General features: G+C 36.7%; 1 protein-coding gene across 1 annotated transcript in view; it reads right to left on the bottom strand.

The window, feature by feature from the left end:
• The window catches only part of LOC106869608 (ras-related and estrogen-regulated growth inhibitor), a 79,591-nt gene that overhangs the window by 11,100 nt on the left and 45,991 nt on the right, over positions 1-22,500 (bottom strand). The window contains exon 2 of the mRNA XM_014915416.3: positions 17,538-17,594. Within this exon, the coding sequence (XP_014770902.1) occupies positions 17,538-17,594 (57 nt within the window). The remainder of the gene's footprint in view (positions 1-17,537; positions 17,595-22,500) is intronic.

The following is a 22,500-nucleotide window of genomic DNA, read 5'->3' as shown; positions in this document are numbered from 1 at the left end:
TCTATCATCTGCATCATCACAGACAAGAACCTATTAAGTTTTCTCATTGGTAAAGATGATTACATGCAATCGAGATTTCTACCACGCCCATTCCAAAGGTTGTACTTTTTCGTATTATTGAAATTGATTATTTCGCTGACAACAGCTACATCCCGAATAAGAGATCATTCCTCCACGTCTGACGTCTTTGTGGCAAATATTAAAAAATCATCATCATCATCAGTAGCAACAGCTGCGCCGCCGCCGCCGCCACCACCACCACCACCGTTCGATAAAATAAGAAACCCGATCCCTAAAACTCCAAAGCTAAAACCAGTACAAACGCACGAACGATGTCATAAATAAAAGTGACAAAGTAAATTTACACCGCCAGAACGTCTTGTTGACAAACTACAGTAGTAATTGTTTTCACCTCAATAGACGTCATTGATTGGTTGAAATTACCGAAATACAACTTTAACTCGAAATAACTTCGAAAATGAAGAATTTTCTTAAAAACGCCAAGAGTAAATGATGTTTTAAATGACACATTCTACCAGTATACGAAATTTGAAAGTGTTTAGTTACAAAAAGTTATTTTTTCTATGTGCCGGCCAAAAGGAAGAGATCCTAGCTTCGGGCCGATGAAAGCCTTGTGAGCGGATTTAGTAGACGGAAACTGAAAGAAACCCGTCGTACACACACACACACACACACACACGTGTATGTGAGTGTGTGTCTGTGTTTGTACTCCACCACCGCTTGACAACTGATGTTGGTGTGTTAACGTACCTGTAACTTAACGATTCAGCAAAAGAGGCAGATAAAATAAGTACCGGACTCAAAAAAGAAAAAAAAAAGTACTGGGGTCGATTTATTCGGCTAAAAATTTTTCATGGCGATGCCCCAGTATGGCCGAAGTCTAATGAATGAAACAAGTAAAAGAAAAATGATAAAAAAATTATTATTTTGACTGTCTGCCAAGTTAGATTTTGGAGTATCATTTGCTCAGTACGAATTTCAGACATACCTGACAAATTAACTTGCAAGCAGCCTGGTAAAGCAGACCAAGAAATGCTACGAATTGAACTGTAGAGCACTAACCATATAAAAGAACTTCAGGTGATCAAGTCAATAGATTATCAGACTATACAAGTTAAAGAATTGATGATACGTTTCCTATCAGCTACTTCGCTTCCTTTCAGTGTTGTTTAGCTCATGATTAAGACTTTTCATACTCAACGACCTTGTTCACTTATTCACGAAGTAGCTATCACGGTCAACCAGTTTATATCATTATTAGTTTGCCATGCTGAGAGTACTTACTATAAGCAACTACGGGTCGTCTCATATAGCTGCTTCCCTTTAAAGCTCAGTAAGAGAAAGTAATAGAGAGAGAGAGAGAGAGAGAGAGAGAGGGGGTGGAGAGAGAGGGGGGTGGAGAGTGAGAAAAAGAAAATTTTAGAGGAAAGAGTAGAAAAAAAAAAAACTAAGAAAAGGAATCTGATCCAAATTATTTTCTCATTATTAACGAGCCACCCTTCCTCACACACCATCATCAGACGCGTGTGGTGACGTTGCTGAACATCAGATATTGTATTTCCATGTAGAAATATAGCAGATCAGAACGTTGCTCGAGAGGAAAAGACAAAAACACAACACATTTCTTGCACTAGTTGAAAAATGTAATGCATTCACGCACACACATACATGTACTTACAATAGCGACTCTCCGTAGATCATATGAACACACACACACACACACACACACATACACACACACCACGCACGCGCACGCCCATCCACGTATGGTTGTAGGTTGTATTGTATGTGATCGTACGTGCGTGAATGTGTGTGATAGTAGTACAACGCAGTTACTAAGTTACATTTGTGTTGGTTATAGTACTTTGCAAGCAACTATAAATTCTCCATCTCTTCCGTAGCTTATCCTCTATAGTTTCTTTTTCATCATCATCATTGTCATCATCATCGTCATCGTCATCATCATCATCATCATCGTCATCATCATCATCGTCATCATCATCATCATCGTCATCATCATCATCGTCATCATCATCATCATCTCCACCACCACAGCAACCCTCCTCCTCCTCCTCCTCGTCTATATTATTATGGTTGCCTTCATAGCAAAAAAAAAATCATCATCGTCATCGTCATCGTCATCATCACCAGCAGCAGCAGCAGCAACGTTGTCACACACGAACCGGTTAAGCTGCTTGGGGGTTTTATAATCCATGATCAAAGGCGTTGCAGCCGTGACCATTGTGGCTTTATCTATGAGCATGGAACCCAGGACCACGCTTTCCTGCACATTTTATCGATGACACCATTTTTATTCTCATATTTTACATCCCGTTTCTTTCAAATAATACGTGATGGTCATTACATATTTTTCCTTATAGCAGTAACTGATACGCGCGTGCGCACACACACATAGCAAAAAAAAAAAAAAATACAATAACAAAACACTGGGAATCACATACAACACCATCACAATATTCTCAATAATAACACAGAAAAGAAAGCATAAAAACTCACAAACAAACATAGAGAATGCAACAACAACAATGGCGCACATGCAGTACATTAGAGCCAGCATTGACGAAGCTAGTTTGCTGCATCGGAAAAATTACTTCGTGGTATTTTTACCCGGCTTTTTATTTTCTAATAAATTTCCGCAGAGCTCAGCTTAAAATAAAGTACAAGTCTTGAACTGGGCCGAAGGTGTCGACTAACCCTCTCCACTAAGAACTGCTGGCATTGTGCTTACATCAGAAACCATTATTACTATCATTATTGGGTGAGAGAGCAGTGCAGGTCATCGAAGTGACACTAGGGTAAAATATACGAAGCCCAGTACACCCATCATGACTTGCCGTCTGATAATTGTACACCAGGCACGTGCATCACAACCATATGTGCGTGACATGGTGACCTTATATCAAGATAAACTTTGCATGACTTTGCAGGTAGGCCCAGTCAGAATTTTCTTCAGGTCGAGTAGCCCATCCCGCTCAAAAGGTCCATGAATAATTCCTCTCAATACATGGTTATGATGCTCCTCCACTACTCCTGCTCGTGATCAGAGATGCACATATTCTCAGCTACCAACGGACATGGCCAACTGGTTAAGGTCAAGCAACTAACAAGCAAATCTGTGGTATTTAGCAGAATATTTACTGTAGCCCATCTTTTTGTACATGATAACACTTCCAATCAGTTAAGATCAGAAACTATGAGAGCCAGTGCCTGATACTGCATCAGGGCATTTATTATTATTATTATTATTATTACATAAAGGCGGTGTTAGTGAGAATAAACAAAAAGAGAGTAAATGCAATGATTAATATAATCTGTTAGTGATAACAGATGTAGCCCCACTGTCAAATGGGAAGTACACAATACAAAATCTATTATTATGACTATATATATATTCCGAATTTGTGTGAATGCGTATAGAATAATATATCAGCTGAATAAAGTTAAAACATGGTCTGGTTTTCACGTTTTTTATTATGGTATTTAACGGAAATAACAACAATAATATAACAACCAATTAATGATGTGGATTAAAAAGTATCTTTAACATATGAATATAAACAAATTACAGAAGACTCCCACCAATTGAAATAAAAATGATCGAAACCAACTAAGTTTGCTCACTCATAAAACTATTACATGTAAACCGCAAGATAAAGGTTAAGATAAAGGCGGGATCTATGCCAGTAATATAGGTACGCCTGGCAACCGTGACGTTTAAGCTGCATGCGGATTGGTCAAAACCGTATTCCAAAAATTCAGCTTATTGGAGTGTTCACAGTGGTACAACAGTTGTCAAGAACTCAACTGTCAGTTAAATGCATTCTGAAATCTGATGATTACTACGAACGTATGGAAGCGCTGATTGAACTTTATGAACATTACAATATATTTTTTAATGCTAAAATACCATAATAAGAAAAAACATGAAAACCAGACTATGTTTATTCAACTGATATATATATATATATAATAAAGAATAAATTTCTAATGACCATTATTCATATCTTCTCTTATATATTCTTTTGTTTCAGACATTTGACTGCGGTCATGCTGGAGCACCACCTTAATAACTGTATATATATATATATTTTAATTTTGTATATATATAGATATAGATAAACAGACAGATACATACACATACATACATACATATACATATATACATATAAATATATAGATATACATAGATACATACACTTGTGTGTGTGTGTGTGTGTGTGTGTGTGTGTGTGTGTGTGTGTGTGTGTGTGTGTGTGTGTGTGTGTGTGTGTGTGTGTGCGTGCATGTATCTGAGTAGGATTCTTACGATGATAGTGCTGCTACAGTACATTTCGCGAAGTATTTCTGGTGCTACTGCTGCTGCTATTACTGATATTACTTCTAATAGTACAAACGTCATTTCTACTAGTTCTGAAGGAATCTCAACGAGCTGAATCGACTTGCTACAAATAACAGCCCAACCTCCACCGAATGGCACGCTACCACCCTGAAAAAGAAAGGACACATTGAATAATTGCTGCCTAGGCACACTAACCTAAGAAACATAAACGGGATGGTTACGGTTGGGATGACTTTGATCACAGAGCATCTTGGTAGTGGTTGATATGGCATCTAAGCAACAACAAGAAGCAGTATTGGAGATGTTTCTAATGATAGTGCAGTGTATTCAACCAGTGGTGCTGTTTGCTTATCAAGTTTGTGTGTGGCTAATAGCCCTGTATAAACAGATAATAATATTTTCCATCATCTTGAGTCTCTCTCCCTTCTCAACATCATGGGGACCGGTTCTCGCATGTCACAAATGCTACTTTGTTTTCAATGTCAGAGTACTTGACATCAGCTAAGTACAGGGTGCGGACAATACTCATTCGCAATTTTCCACTTTTAATTTTTACGCATAGTTGTTTTACACCCAGACACACACACACACACACACACACACACACACACACACACACACACATATATATATATAGCAATAAGAAAATGGAGGAGAATATGCGGTATCCATCGATTTGCAGACAGTGTATTCCATTGAATTAATTTATTTATTTTGTAACTAAAATGATAAAAACCACAATATACAGATGCTTACGACATACCTCTCCTCCATTTTCTTATTGCTATATAAATTTGGGGTAAAATAACTCCCTTTTACCCGCACCCAATTATTACACTTGGTATAACACTAGTGTAACAATAATTGGGTACCCTCCCAGCAGTATATTGGATAGATACTATCCCTTAGTGGGTTGAAGCCTCACTCCCTAACTCTATTGCACTATATATATATATATATATATATATATATACTATATATATTTGTGGCTTTGTTAGCTAACCCCTCCTACATCGTTTTATTGATTTTGATGAAACTTGACACGTGGGTAGAACTCATGACTGGAAACCTCGTGACATACTTAGATTGTTGAAAAAATCGATAATACGGCCTCTGGAAAGAACCTTTATATCTACCTCATATAACTATTTTTTTTGTTTAAACACTCAAGGGAAATAACTCATAGCATCTGTACAATATTTTAAAACACTCAAGGGAAATAACCCATTTCATTTTTATTTTCGATTATTTTGAATATTGATTTTTTGTGTGTCCTATTTCTAATTTTTGCAGACAATATCACTTTTATACTTTATTTGACACGTGAGAACTCATGTCATGAAACCTCGTGACATACTTAGTTTGTTGAAAAAATCGATAATAGGGCTCCTCCAATGGATCCTTCTAACTACTACTACTACTACTACTACTACTACTACTACTACTACTACTACTACTACTACATATTACTAATATTTTATTTAAACAACCCAAGGGAAAGAACCCATACTACCTGCAGATTTTAGCGAAGCGATCAATGTCTGATTCTCACGATCAGCTGACCTAATTCTGCATTTCATTACTCACAGTTTTGAACTGCTAAACATTGTTATGTTTAACCGAGCTGAAAGCTGGGTATCTAGTAAGACCTGCTGAGGAGAATTGAGGAATAGAGCAGAATTCGAAATCATGATACAGGTATATCTAATTATCTAATTCTACAGCTTTCAGTTTAGTGAATGTGCTAAATTTTTCTTCGCTCGTTTGCCCGATTTCTGCTGGCCTGTTAGGATTCTTCAGTGAGCTTGGTGGCTTATTTGAGGATTCTAACTCATTTCTAGCAAGCTGATATCTTCGTGTACCCCCTATTATAATTATTTATTAATTATAAAATTGTATTCATTAACCATTTAACGACATTATTGCTTGCTGCCACTAATATCATTGTTATTGTTATTATTAATTATTTATATATTTACTGCTAATGATAATAATAATATCTATATGAATATTCATTTTAATATATATATATATATATATATATATATATATATATATATATATATATATATATATATATATATATATATATATACAGTATATATATATATATGTCTAATTAAATAATAAGGGTAGAAATTGATATTAATCAATTAAAACCAGTGGCTTAGCATATCTAAAAAAATCGAAGATTAAAAGTTGTGTTACATACAAAATTTTGTATATATATATATATATATAGGCGCAGGAGAGGCTGTGTGGTAAGTAGCTTCCTTACCAACCACATGGTTCCGGGTTCAGTCCCACTACGTGGCACCTTGGTTAAGTGTCTTCTACTATAGCCTCGGGCCGACCAAAGCCTTGTGAGTAAATTTGGTAGACGGAAACTGAAAGAAGCCCGTCTTATATATATGACCGCAGCCACTTGGCTGAAACACATAAATAAATAAATAAATAAATAAATATATATATATATGTGTGTGTGTGTGTGTGTGTGTGTGTGTGTGTGTGTGTGTGTGTGTGTGTGTGTGTGTGTGTGTGTGTGTGTGTGTCTGTTTGTCCCCCAACCATCGCTTGACAACTGATGTTGGTGTGTTTACACCCCCGTCATCTAGCGGTTCGGCAAAGGATACCAATAGAATAAGTACTAGGCTTACAAAGAATAAGTCCTGGAGTTGATTTGTTCGACTAAAGGCGGTGCTCCAGCATTGCCGCAGTCAAGTGACTGAAACAAATAGAAGGATAAAAGAATATGTTATATATATACGTTATATAAATGTACATATATAACATGTATGTGTATATATGTGTATAACATGTATGTATATATACATATGTTTATATATATATATATATATATATACATATATATATGTTATATATCTACATATGTTATATATATATACATATGTTATATATATATACATATGTTATATATATATATATATATATATATATATATATATATATATATATACATGTTATTAAATGTTGCTTTTCTTTTTACAACTGGCTTTATTTGAAATCGCGAGTTAGTATACTAAGAACATGGCCATTAATTAAAACAAAAACGACCTCTGTTTTTTAACGATTGCAGCTATTAGTGAATGATGATAATGATTATGATGATGGTGATAATAATTGCGCCATCTGATAATTGCTTATTTATTTAATGATAATTTACTTAATAATAATTTCTTTATATCATCTAATAATAAAATTTATAACAACAAAAACAACAAAATAGTAATAGAAATAACAACAACAATAATGATAATAATAATGATAATGATGATGTACCCAATAAAATTTCATAAATTAAGCAGTAACCGTTCAAGCGCTAAATATAACTAATTTGTATCTAAATTGAAGGAAGGAAGAAGATTCGTTCTCTCGAATTATGAAATCCATTACAAAATTTACAATAGCGACATCAGATAGGAAGTAAAATTTGAGAAAGACTGACTGTAACACACACCATTTACTTGTCTGTGAAAATGAGCCATCTTAAAATTGTGTCAAATATAATAAAATAACAAATATATTTTATTTAGACACACACAAATATATTTACTTACACACACACACACACACACGTGTATGCATGTACAGTAGAACCTCTTGCTGTATGAGCCGAGACTCGTGCGAATTTTGGTCTTAAAGTTACGAGTAGAAATCGGCAAATCGAACGAGCTTCATACAAGCAACCACTGCAAGTCAGCTCTGAGCTCGCACACGCTTTCCCAAAAAGCGCAGCTTCCGCTCGCTCAGTTCGCGTGTTTATCTCGTTGTGGCAGCATCCTTGTGTTTCTTTTCCCAGTGTTTTGTTTTAGTTTTGTGCGTTTTTTTGTTGCTATTATTTTATGATAATTAGTTGGGTTAACCATGGGTCCTAAGAAGGTTGTTAGTGCAAGGAACAGTGCTGAGAAGAAAAAGCTGATTACGATAGAATTGAAGAAGGAAATCATTGATAGACACGAGAGAGGAGTGTGTGCAGTGGACATAGCATGTCAATGCAACCGAAGCACCACCCCGAAGAAAAAGAAAGGGATCAAGGCTGTTAGAACAGCAAATGACCTCTCTAGGATCTCTAGGAAATGCACGTCTGTCCACGAAGAGATGGAAAATTTGTTCTACTGTGGATCAACGAGAAGCAACTCGCAGGGGATAAGATTACGGAGACCATCATCTGCGAGGACGCACGAGCGTTGTATGGGGATCTCCTGAAGCAAAACCCTGGAACATCAACGGAGAAGAAGACGCCAGCAGACGTATTTAAGGCCAGTCGTGGCTGGTTCGATTATTTCAAAAAGAGAACTGGTGTTTATAGTGTCGTCAGGTATGGAGAAGCAGCGAGTTCTGACACGAAGACTGCCGAGGATTTCGTGCGCAGCCGAGGGGCACATCACACAACAGGTATTCAACTAATAAATGTGACCTTTTTCGGAAAACGAAAAATGCCCAGAAGAACCTACATAAATGCAGATGAGAAAGAAATGCCAAGCCACAAGCCTATGAAAGATAGGCTAACAGTCGCCCTTTGTACCGATGAGAGTGGAAACTTGAAGATTAAGCAGCTCCTTGTCTACCATTCCGAAAATCAACGAGCGTTCAAGTCGCACAAAATATGTATATATATGTATATATATATATATATATATATATATATGTAAATAATGTGTGTGTTTGTATATGTATATATGTATATATATATATATATGTATATATATGTAAGTATATATATGTATATATATATATGTATATATTTGTATATATGTATATATATGCATATATGTATATGTATATATATGTATATATATATATATATGCATATATGTATATGTATATATATGTATATATATATATATATGTATATAATATATGTATATATCTATGTATATAATATATATATATATATATATATATATATATATATATATGTATATATATATATATATGTATATATGTATGTATATATATATGTATATATTTATATGTATATATATATGTATATATATATTTATATATGTATATGTATTTATTGTTGGCACTCCGTCGCTTACGACGTCGAGGGTTCCAGTTGATCCGATCAACGGAACAGCCTGCTCGTGAAATTAACGTGCAAGTGGCTGAGCACTCCACAGACACGTGTACCCTTAACGCAGTTCTCGGGGATATTCAGCGTGACACAGTGTGACATGGCTGACCCTTCGAATTACAGGCACAACAGAAACAGGAAGTAAGAGTGAGAGAAAGTTGTGGTGGAAGAGTACAGCAGGGTTCGCCAGCATCTCCTGCCGGAGCCTCGTGGAGCTTTTAGGTGTTTTCGCTCAATAAACACTCACAACGCCCGGTCTGGAAATCGAAACCGCGATCCTATGACCGCGAGTCCGCTGCCTTAACCACTGGGCCATTGTGCCTCCACATTATTATTATTATTATTATTATTATTATTATTATTATTATTATTATTTTTTTTTTTTGTCAATGTGCCAAGTAAGATTTCATCTGCTAAATGATGCGGAAACCGTGGATTGAGGAAGTAAGTACTCAATGACATTCTGTGGAAGAGTGTAACATTTTAGAACACACAATCAATTTTAGTACTTAACAAAAATCTGTGAATCTGATCTTCGGTAAATACTAAAATATAGAAAAAAAATATATGCTTTTAAGTATATATATATATATATAAGAGACAAATGTTCTCTATATAGAATACACTTCGAAGTGCTCAAGCGATATGAACTTGAGCGGGTAGATGAGTAAATGTAATGATAATAAGCAAGTTAGCCAAGTCGATTTACACAGAACGTTAAATACATTTAATAGAAAAATGTACATGTGTATAAATATAATATAGTCCGACTTACAGAATATAAATGATATCAGGAGTTAAATGGGTGTAGTTTTACGAGTCCAACAGCTGTTTCTGGGGGCTTGGTGGTCTAGAATAATGATGGTTGCTTGGATCCATTATCCGGAATAATGATGTTACTTGGATCCATGCATATATATATATATATATATATATATATATATATATATATATATATATATATATATATATATATATTCTGTTATTTTTTTTACTTGTTTCAATCATTGATTGCGACCTAGCTGGGGTACCACCTTGAAGGATTTAGTTGAACAAATCAACCTCAGTGCTTGTTTTGTCAAGCCTGAATTTATTCTATCGGGCATTTTTGTTGAACCGCGAGGTTACAGAGATGTAAACAAACCAACACCAGTTGTCAAGTGGCGGTGGGGGAGAAACACAAGCAAAAGGACACACACACACACACATAATTCACATATGCATATATACATGCATACATACATACATATATATACAAGACGGGTTTCTTTCAGTTTGCCTACCACATTTACTCACAGGGCTTTGATTGACTCGGGGCTAAGTAGAAAATATTTGCTCAAGGTGTCACGCAGTAGGACTGAACCCGGAACTATGTGCTAGAGGAAGCAAACTTCTCACCATACGGTCATGAATGCACCTATATAGGTAGTAGTTTATAATTCGGAATTCTTTCCTTTTCAACAAATGTTTAATTTCAATTAGATTATTGATTAAAATTGTTTTGTTCATTACATTATGCCCGTTAGCCCGCCGTTAACCATACATACACACACACATACTATAAGAATAAAACACACACACATACTATAAAAATAAAGACTATAAAAATAAAAGTAATCTTGAGATAAAAGTGAATAATAACATACACACGCACACAAACTTTCGTGTTTCTTTTTAAATAAATAATATCAGGAAACATTCACTAAATAAAAAGGACTCATACATACATACCTCATGCACAAAAAGGACAGAGATGTAGGAAAAGCAGTAAAATGTGACAACCGATGCAGACTTTGTGGAGTTAATACCGAAAATATCACCCACACTAAAAGCGGTTGTCCGAAAATGTTATCACAGTTTTATCTACCAATGAGACATGATGTTGTAACTAGGACACTGTATTACGAGATCTGTCGAAAGGATAACCCCGAGGACAAAGAAATAAGAGCCCACACTGTGGTGGAAGCCATAACTACTCATAATAAAAAGGAGTACTGGTGGAATGTCCGAGTGAAAACTTCAATAAAATGTAAGCACAATAGACCTGATATAATGATTGGGGACGTAGAAGAGAAACCGTACAGTTGTGGAAATCAACTGTCCAGCGGGTGTTAACATAAAGCTGAAGATCAGTGAGAAAGAGAATACCTACGCTGAATTATTGAGAATTCTGTAGTTACTCTCTCCAGATTACAAGTCCAGGTTTATACCTTTAATTATTGAGGCACTAGGATATGTAACACACTGCCTAAATACCAATCTTGAGAAATTAGGCTTATCAAAATCAGAAAAGAAAGAGCTGATTCGAAGACTACAGATCCAAGCTATCACCTTGCTCGTTGTTTCATAGTTTACAGAATCATTTGGAGGACATAACTTTCGCAAGCCAGGAGGAGGTCGAAACTAACATTTCAGAGTTCTTCGCTTTGAAACCAAAGGAGTTTTACATTGATGAGATTAAAAAGCTTGTAAACAGATGGAAGGAAGTCATAGATAATCAGGGAAAGTACATTGATGATTAAATTTCAATTAAATATAACATTTGATCACTTGTTATTTTTATTCAAAATTCGGACAGAACTTATGGGATGACCTGATATATATATATATATATATATATATATATATATATACGTATGTATGATATGTATGTTTCAGGGGTCGATAAATTAAGTGCCAGTTACGCAATGGGGTCGATGTAATCGACTAATCCCCTACCCCAAAATTTCAAGCCTATAGTAGAAAGGATTATTATAATTTACTTTTAATCTGCATGTTTGTTACAATCACTTGCCGAGACATACCCAGTGTACTAGGGCAAGTGAAGGATAAGAAATGCTACAGTATGACTGAAAGCTTGGGGAGGGAAATTATCAGGGGCAGTGGCGAAATATCTTCATGTAATACAACACAGACATTTAAATGAATAGGGTTTTTCTAAGCACGTGGGCAGTATTTGTCAGCACAATTTTTTCTCTGAGACATGGTTCACCTGGGATGTTATCTAGATATTTCTGACATCCCTTTTTTATCATACCTAGGGCACCTACAATAACAGAGACAGTTTTTGCTTTAAGATGCCACATCTTTCGTATTTCAATTTCCAAATCCTCATATTTACTTACTTTTCCAAATTCCTTTACAGATATATTTTTTATCACTGGGAACACTTACATTTATTAGTCTACAAGTATTTTCTTCTCTGTTTAATAATTATGCCTGATCGATTGGCCTGGATCGTTCTGTCGGTGTTGACTGGAAAATCCCAGAGGATGGTGACATTTTTACCTTCAATGACTGGCTTAGGATGATGTTCGTTCCAGTAAGCAGGAGTGCCGATTTTGTAGTATTTACATACTTTCCAATGTAAATACTGTCCTACCCGATCGTGGCGATTTTTGTATTCGTTTGATGTTAGAACAGGACATTTCGAAACGAGATGGTCTATTGTTTCGTCGAATGTATCGCAGAGTCTGCATTCAAGGTCAAAACCGTTTTGAAGAACGTTAGTCTGATAGTTTCTGGTAAGCAAGCTTTGATCTTGTGCCGTCAATACGAAACCTTCAGTCTCTGCTTTCAGTCCTGAACTTCTCAGCTATTGACGGGTTGTTGCTTGGTCTACATCAGCATTTCGACCCCGAAGAATATACTGTCCATGCAGGTGCTTCTGGCTCCACCACTCCTGAATTTGTTTCTGTCCGTTCTTTTTTGCAGTCTGCTCGATCCGTTTTGCTTGTTTGGTGACAGTGGTTTCAGGTTTCTCATCTAATTCAGGGTTAATGCCAAGTTTCCTTGCGAATTTGCAAGCTTCCTTGACAATAGAATGCGACATTTTGCACACAACCCGTAGCGTCCAGTCCTCTGTACTAGATAAGTACCTGTTCACTGCTATTGTGGAGGTCTTATGAAACAGTTCTACCTGCATCAATCCTCTTTCCTTATTACTTCTAAGTAGGTACAGACGATCAACGTCTGCTTTTGGGTGGTGCATCTTCTTAGATGCTAGTAGTTTTGTTGTCTTCCTGTCCAGGCCTTGGATCTCCGTAGGATTCCAGTTAATGATGTTAAAACTGCATTGTTAAAAAACCCCAGTAGTCCAATACAGTTTTAACATCATCATTACTACTATTATTGTTGTTGTTATTTCATCAGCTACTGATAATACAAAAATAGAGGAGAAAATAAGTAGTCCTAGTTATTCAAAACTGACGGCGCTGACGTTTGTAATAATTATGATATATGAACTAACCCTCGTTACTAAAACATCATTAACACAAAAAAGACATTATACCAAATGTGCTGTACCAAGCTCCGTTGTGCTGTGGTATTTATACAGCTAAAAGGAAGCTATCAAACACCCAATGAATATGTTATTGCCCAGATAGTTAGCTAGATAGGGAGACAGAAAGATAGTCAGTTAGGTAGATAAATGAATTGTTAGATGTCTAGAAGTACATTATAAAGATAAACGTAGTTTTGAAAGTAATCACACACACACACACACAAACACACACACACACACACACACACACACACACACACACACACACACACACACACACACACACACACACACAAGCGAGTTGTGATATGTGATGATACTTTAAGTATTTCTTATCTGTTATAAGATAAAAACCTTAACACCAAGTGTAATAAGGTAGACATTATTAGATAAATTCTTCCTGGAAATATTAATAAGTTATATGTTTATTTATATCCGCTTTTTCGTATTTGTTTCCCCAGAGGATGAATTATAGATAGAAGAATTAAAAAGAAAATAATGTCTACCTACATATTCATAGCGATTTTGCTTAAAAGTGTAACGACGTTCGTTACGGTAAAAGTATGCATGCGAACATTAAGCATTTTATAGATCTAACATAAACGAATTGGGGGAGAGAGAAAGGGGGGAGAGAGAGGAGAGAGAGTAAGTGAATTAGTGAATGAGAGCGAGAGGGTATGAGGGATTTGGACTAAATGGGGTAGATTCTTGAAATGAGCATCTTCTAGAAATAACAACCAAATCGCTGTCAGATCGCTCCCTACTGCTGAATACTGTGGCCCTAAGGTGCGTGAGATTTTCGGGTTGGTTGAATGTGTATTGATTGGTAAGAAGTTTAGCTGCGTGTTGTCTCATAAACCAACTCCGAAATTTGTTGAAATGAAGTTTATTACAATATTTGCATTTTTAATTGCGACCTGCCAGTAGTGTAAAGTGATGTGCTAGAGACGAATGTAGTTGATAATTATATTCGGTTTGTGATCGTAAGGTCGTGAGTTCCACTCCTGGCGGCACATTGTGTCCTTGAGAAAGGCATTTTCACGTTTCTCCACACCACTCAGCTAGCAAATATGAGTTGCACCTGTTGTTCAGTGGACCAACCATGTCACAGTCAGTGTGTCACGCCGAATCTCTCTGAGAACTACGTCAAGGTTACGCGTGCCCGAGCAGGCTGTACCATTGATCGAATCAACTAGAACACTCGTCGTCATAACTGACGGAGAACCCAGCCAACAGAAGAGATTTAGCTTCACGTGAGAGGCGGGAATAATGCTCTGGTCGTCCAAATTGAAGATTCCTGTTAATTAGGGGCTGAGCTTCAGCCGAGGAAACTTGTCGACTTGAAACGCTTGTTGCTTGTGTTTCCAAAGTGCCGCTTTCTGATTTGTTTACGCGCGTTGATCTACTGGAACAAAATAGAACATTCTCTAATATGGGGTGATATTCCAGCAAGGTGATTGGTTAAAAACCAGGACACGTCCCCTCACCTGTGACCTGGACCTAATTGCTGAAGTTGTAAAGTTTCGATACTAGCCTCGAGAGTGCCTTTACATAGTTGCTCTTCAGGCCTGAACGCATCCAATTTTTTACACACACACACACACACAGAATGAGAGAGAGAGAGAGAGAGAGAGAGAGAGAGAGAGAGAGAGAGAGAGAGAGAGAGAGAGAGAGAGAGAGAGAGAGAAGAAGAAGAAGAAGAAATCCCAGCACTGGGTTGATACTTTATTTATCGCCGCAAGGTAGAAAGTCAAGGGCGGCAATGGAACTGTGTCCTTTCGGGGCGATAAAATAAGAATCAGTTGATCACTGGGGTCAATATAATAAACTTTCACCCTGCCCCGAAATTACTGGCCTTGTGCCAAAATTTGAAATCATTATTATTCGTGGAAGGAAGGCAGCGAGCTGGTAGAATCATAAGCGCGTCAGACAAAATGCTCAGTAACATTTCTTCCGGCTATTTACGTTCTAACTTCAAATCCCGCTGGCGACGACTTGGCCTTTCATTTCGGGATGATATCATAAGTACCAGTCAAATACTGAGGTCGATGTAATTCACAAAAATTTCAGGCCTTTAACCTGTAGTAGAAAGAATTAACATTCGTAGAAAGGCAGCAATCTGGCAGAATTGTTAGCGTGCTGGGCCGGTCAAAATGTTTAGCGGCATTTTTTCCCAGTTCTTTACGTTCTGAGTTCAAATTCTGCTAAGGTTGACATTGCCTTTCGGGGTCGAAAAAATAAGTGCCGGTTGAGTACTGGAGTTGATGTAATCGACTAGCACCCCTCCGCCAAATTGCAGGCCTTGTGTCTATAGCAAAAAAAGAATTATTACTCGTAGAAGAGTGATCTGATCAAAACAATATATTATAACGACGCCGAAAGATTTTAAGTTGCTGTAAAAAAATTTGAAGCGTTGTATATCAGAGAAGTGAAATGTCGTCATATAGAAAAATAACAAGAAACAAATCCAGATAATTTATGGAACTACGTGCCTTTTGATTCAACAGATTTCATTTGATTGATTACTACAAAATATACAAAATATTCTGTCTATTTGGGCAGCCGGACGATTCATCATTCCCGTCTCTGCTTCTACGTCTTACTTCCGTAAATATCTCCTTAGTTTTAAGTGGTATGAATATAGTTAACTACCTACATTCCTCCACGCGCGCGCACACACACACACATATGTACATACACACAGTTTTATGTAATATGTATATATATATATATATATAATGTAAAGAGCTTGATTAAATACTGATTTTTTCCCGTGTGAAACACCAATCTTATCAATGTGAACTCGCAGAGTCACGCAGTGCACAATGTAATGTTTAGCACTTCTACCCAAAGCCTCCCAGAGAAACTTTTCATGGTGGAACACAACCAATTTTGGTCAACCTGCTTGTGGCGTTGGGGCGAGGAGCACGCATCCAGAAATCAAGGGACTGTGAAGAAGAGAAAAGCCCCGTTAGATTGGTTTACCGGGATCTGGAGCACTATACCAACTGAATCCCCCCTTTTATAGGCCCTGCCAGTAGGTACTTCTGTATCATAGTTTCACCCCGCTTTCTAGGAATTTAGACAGACAGATATTTCACTGTGTCCGAATTACTTGGTACTAGAACGGAAATAACTGCAAGCAGACGTGAGTGTGTGGTTAGAAACTTGCTTCTCAACCACCTGTTTTCGGGTTCAGTCCCGGAACCATGTGGAACCCTGCGTGACACCTTGGGAAAGTATCTTCTATTATAGCCTCGGGCCGACCAAAGCCTTGTGAGTAGATTTGGTAGACGGAAACTGAAGGAATCTCGTCCTATATATATATGTGTGTGTGTGTGTGTATTATATATGTATGTATGTATGTATGTATGTATGTATGTATGTATGTATGCATGTGTCTGTCAGTGTGTCTTTCTTCTGTGTTTGTCCCTCATCATCGTTTGACAACTGGTGTTTACGTCCCCATAACTTAGTGGTTCGGCAAAGAGACCGCTAGAATAAGTATTAGGACTTAAAAAGTAAGTCCTGGGGTCGAATTGTTCGACAAAAACACCCCAAGGCAGTGCTCCAGCAAGGCTGCTGTCAAAGGACTGAAACAAACGAAAGAAATAAAAAATAGCAGTAAGCACGCGCGCGCGCGCACACACACACACAGATACACGAATGCACTATGTAAAACGAGTGTGATTGTTTGCATGCAATTACACAAATAAGATATAGGTGTGTATGTATGTATGTATGTATGTATATAAGTAAAAAGATATGGTACTTACCAAGCAAAGGATGGTAGTCCCCAATGAATCGCTTCGTAAGATATCGCACCAAAATTGCTGTTAAATAGAAAATGAAAAAAAAAAAAAAAAAAATCATGGCTTTAACGATTGCTTCTAACTCAGGTACAAATACAGAAATTTGGTGGAACGAGGAGGTTAGTCTATTAAATCGACCCCTTTACCCTGACTGACAGTTTATTTCATTGACCCTGGAAGGGATTTAAACTCAGAAAGCATAAATTCAGATTTTGTTGTATTTTGGGAGGGTCATTATGTCAATAACAAACACGCGAACTGGTTCTGTTTTATTTCTTTTGTTGCTATTAGTCAACGAGTTAATTATTTAACCAAAATAACTGATCGATTGTTGGATTAATCGTTCGGTCAATAAATTCCACAGTTAAGCTCGTCAAAATCCTTTCGATGTCATTTGTGACCTTACAAGGATATGCTTCCTCTACTCCAGGTTTATCTCAGGTCTGTCCGTCTGTTTCTAGTAGGCATTGAGGGGGTATGCAAAGAGCGATGAAAGAGCTTTGACGAACCTACCTGTTTGATTGATTGATTGACCAAACTATTCATCAAATAATCGATTTGCTAATTGGTTAAATGTTTAACTAGTTGACTAATAATAAGAGAAGTGAAATAAATCCAGTTCGTGCCTTTATTATTGTATAATAACCCTCTCGAGATATAACAACAAAATCTGCTTTAACATACGAGTTCACATCAAGAATATTGCAAAAAGCAATATATACAAAACGAAACAAATCTTCTTATATTATAAAAGAGAAGCTGTCTGTCAGTCCGTAACAACATCTGTGTAGAGAAAGGGAAGGGGAGGAGAAAAAGTTGCTGTTGTGTGAGAAATACAGTGTGTGTGTGTGTGAGAGAGAGAGAGAGAGAGAGAGAGAAAGAGAGAGAGAGAGCGAAAGAGAGAGAAAGTGAGTGTGTGTGTGTGTGTGTGTGTGTGTGTGTGTGTGTGTATGTGTGTGCGCGCGTTTAAAAGATATATAAATAGATAGTGTTGTCACTTTGGTAACTAATAAGTTTTAATTAAATACGTGGAAATTTTGAGAGCAAATCTGTCAACACAACGCAGCACAAACATAGTTTGTGTGTATGTGTGTGTGTTTCTGTATGTCTTTCAACATGTAGACAACGCAATACAAACTTTAATAAAAGACTTTCACTTTGAACAGTTTATGAAGGTACGTGCATGATTAACAAGTATGGTTACCGGCAGCGTAGCGACGGTTAACGACCTAGTTCAGATTAGTAAATACTACAAAGTCCACCATATTAAGCATGGTTTTAATAATCTATCAGGACGAATACTGCAGTAACTGGCCCTATCAACGCTGTATATACATTTAGTATGAAACACAGATAACATTAACACACATTGTGCAGAAACATAACTTAATGTGGTAGAATGGTAGAGTCGTTAGGAGCATCTGATAAAATGCCTTGCAATTTTCGTTTTGGCTCTACACGTTCTCAGTTCAAATCCTGCCGACGTCAGATGTATCTTTCCTCATTCTGATGTCGATAAAATAAAGTATCTGTCAAGTACTAGATTCAGTTTGTAACAGTATAGTTCAGTAAAGTCCAAATTGCAATCCTAAGACATGTGGAGTGACACTCTGTCGCCACATCAATATTTTCTATATTGTTTCAAATATAAGCAAAAAGAACCTGAAACTTAATGGGGTGGGCGTTAGTCGATTACATCGCCCCTAGTACTTGACTGATATTTGATTTTATTAACCCCTAATAAATGAAAAGTCAAAGTGATCTAAGCGGGATTTGAACTCAGAAAGCAAATAACCGGAAGAAATGACGCTCAGCATTTTGTTTGACTCGGTAATGATTCTGCCAGCTTTCCACCATTTAATGCCAACGTATCACCTTCATACATGCTCAAACATTCAATCATAGACCCTATTAGAAAGGGACATCTCAAAAGGAATAACGAGTGTAGAAATATGGTTTAACATAATATCCACCATCACATCCGCCACGAACAAAGGGATAATAACAATATCTATCGCAGTCACATGACCACATAATATAGGAGAGGGACACTGTTGATTATTATCAGACGGTAGCACGTGATTGATATTTATTTTATCATACCCAAAAAAGGTATGATAAAACAAAAGACCTTGAAATCAAAATACGAAGAGAAACATTAAAATGTGTGATGTCAAATAAATCAGCATCGAATTAGTGACGTCAAATAGTCAGGGCCAATACAGTGTCATACAGCGTATGAGACGCTTTGACCTCCAATTATTTGGCGTCACTGATTCGACGCTGATTTATTTGACACCACTTGTTTTAATGCTTTTCTGTTTTAATGTTTCTCTTGTTTCCTCTCCTCTTTTTCTCTTGCCTTCCACCTCCCTGTTTTTCTCTTTTTCTGTTTATGTGTGTGAGCATATTTCTCTCTATGTGTATTTATGTCAATCATATTCAATTAATATATTGTAATGTATTTCCTTCTCTCTCTCTCTCTCTCTCTCTCTCTCTCTCTCTCTCTCTCTCTCACTCACTCTTTCTATTTGTATGGATATTTTTCTGCATGCGTACGCGTGTTTGCCTTTACTATGCGAAAAAGTACAGTCGTCAAAATAGGTCCAATGTCCAGACAGCCGTGCCAAATCGCCAGCGTCAAAACAGCCCTGCCCAATAGTTTCATTCCATATCTGTCACGTCTTTGATATATTTTTTGATATCACAGTTGTAATATATATAATACTTTACATAACTGTAGAAATTTTGCTATTTAAAATAATAGTTGTGGTGTTGCATATGGTAATGGCTGGGTTGATAGGTAAAGTAGTGGTGAAATGTAAATATGGAAACATGCCAATCAATGTCTGACTCTTTCCCTCATATATTCCATAATGGATATGCAAATGTTAGCTCCAAAATACAATTATTGATATACGTTTACAGGCGGTAACAATTTCACCTGAATGGAACAGAAATTTCTACGAGTCTTTATATTAGACTTAAATAGCTAATAATATTTTGGAGAAAGAAGGCACCGACGAAAAACGCTGAGTGTTCTGAGTTCAAATTCCGCCGTGGTCGACTTCGTCGTTTATTCTTTCGGGGTCGATGAAATAAGTACCATTTGAACAGATTTTATCTACCCCGAAATAAGTACCATTTGAACATTGGAGCCGATGTAAACGGTTTACCGAACTTGCTGGCCTTGAAACCAATATTTTATAGAAAGAAGGATTTCTGACTGAATAAGTTTTCACACACGAATCGAACAATTTCAAATAGCGTTAAAAAGGTTAGGAAACATATTTCCAAATGAAAGATATTAAGTTGATATATATGCTACAAAATACAGGAGGCAATTTTTTTTAATTACTACATATTATTGTGTGTGTGAGTGATGGTTATACGATAGTCAATCGATTGATAAAAAAAAAAAAAAAGCATATAATAATATAATTGTAAACAAGTAAACGAGGCATAGCTGTTATGATGATACAACAGAAATTACAGAGAAATCATGGGATTCCAGAATGAAATAGCAGATGGAGCCATTGTATGGCATACGCTTTTTGTTCGTTCCTTTTAATCGGTTGACTAGCTCGTTCTCTCATCTATGTTACCCTGCTAAGTTAGCACTGTTTTGAATGTTTGTCTTAGACAATAATGCGTAATGAAATGATGTGAAAGGCTCTGCTAAAATCATCATATCGTCTAATTCACAGCAGAGAAATATCTAAACAAAAGTTTGTCAGACCGCCTCATGGTCCCAGTAGACAAAATGGAAAAGGCGCTGCTCCGAATAATGGTGAGGGAGATGCGCATCTATTGTTCTCTACCGCTACGTCTTTTCTAAAGTCATGGGTGATTTTAGTTTAATTTTCTGTTTTAGCAATTCCCATTACCTTAAACTTAGGTAATTTATACTTTAAGGTTTGAGTTACTTATAAATGCATAAACTACTATATTCTTTTTACTAACGTATTTTCTTTTATAACATATTCATATACAAACTAAACTATCAACATGCCAAGTTAATGCCAAAGAAAAAAAAAACAAATAAACACTCAGACCATTTTTTCTATGTTTGTAGTAGATATACAATGCCACAGCGATATACGAGGGGGGTACCCAAAGCAACCGGAAACTTTCTCTGTTGAACAAGCCCGTTGTTGTTCAGGCTTCCAACGCTAGAAGCCACTTGATGCAGTAATTCCGTGAAATTCTGTTTTCTGCTGCGGAAAATGGCGGCCGAAACAGTTGTCATGTTTTAAACAGCTTACAAGGACGCTGCCATGAGCAAAACACAAGCTTACGAGTGGTTTATACATTTTAGGAATGGTCACTTGAAGACCAACTTCGTTCAGAGCGTCCGTCGACCTCCCGAACGAATGAAAACATTATGAAAATTCATGAACTGATCTTGGAGGACCGTCACTGAACAATTGATGAACTTGTTGATATGATTGGCGTGTTCTAGGGCACCTGCCAACGAATTTTGAGCGAGGAATTGCGAATGAAAAGAGTTGCAGCAAAATTTGTGCCTCGCTTGCTCACAGAAGATCAAAAGCAGTCATGATTGAATGCATGTCATGAACTGAAAGAACAGTTGGAAGTTGATCCAGACCTTTCTCTGAAGGCCATCAGCTGGTGCTATGGAATTTACTGATGTGGAAGAGGCGAAGAAAAAAAAAACATCCTCGTATTACAACAGAACTTAAAAAGATAAAGAATCTGTATTTTGACTGTCAGCTTGATGATCAAGAAAAGCAATAAGTACCTCATTAAATTTGGACAGGCTTTACCGGAACCTTTTCATCCCAGAAACTGTGGACTATTTTTAGAAATCCCTGGCCTGAAAGCATTCCCATCGCTAATACTCCCCACACTATTCAATGGTGTGCCTTCAGATTTACAGTAATACATTTATATCGAAACTCTACTC

The sequence above is a fragment of the Octopus bimaculoides genome, chromosome 18, assembly GCF_046866305.1.
Source record: "Octopus bimaculoides isolate indiv1 chromosome 18, ASM4686630v1, whole genome shotgun sequence".
NCBI classification, from domain to species: domain Eukaryota; kingdom Metazoa; phylum Mollusca; class Cephalopoda; order Octopoda; family Octopodidae; genus Octopus; species Octopus bimaculoides.
The sequence above is the reverse complement of the archived record's forward strand: the minus strand, read 5'-3'. Positions and strand labels throughout refer to the sequence as shown.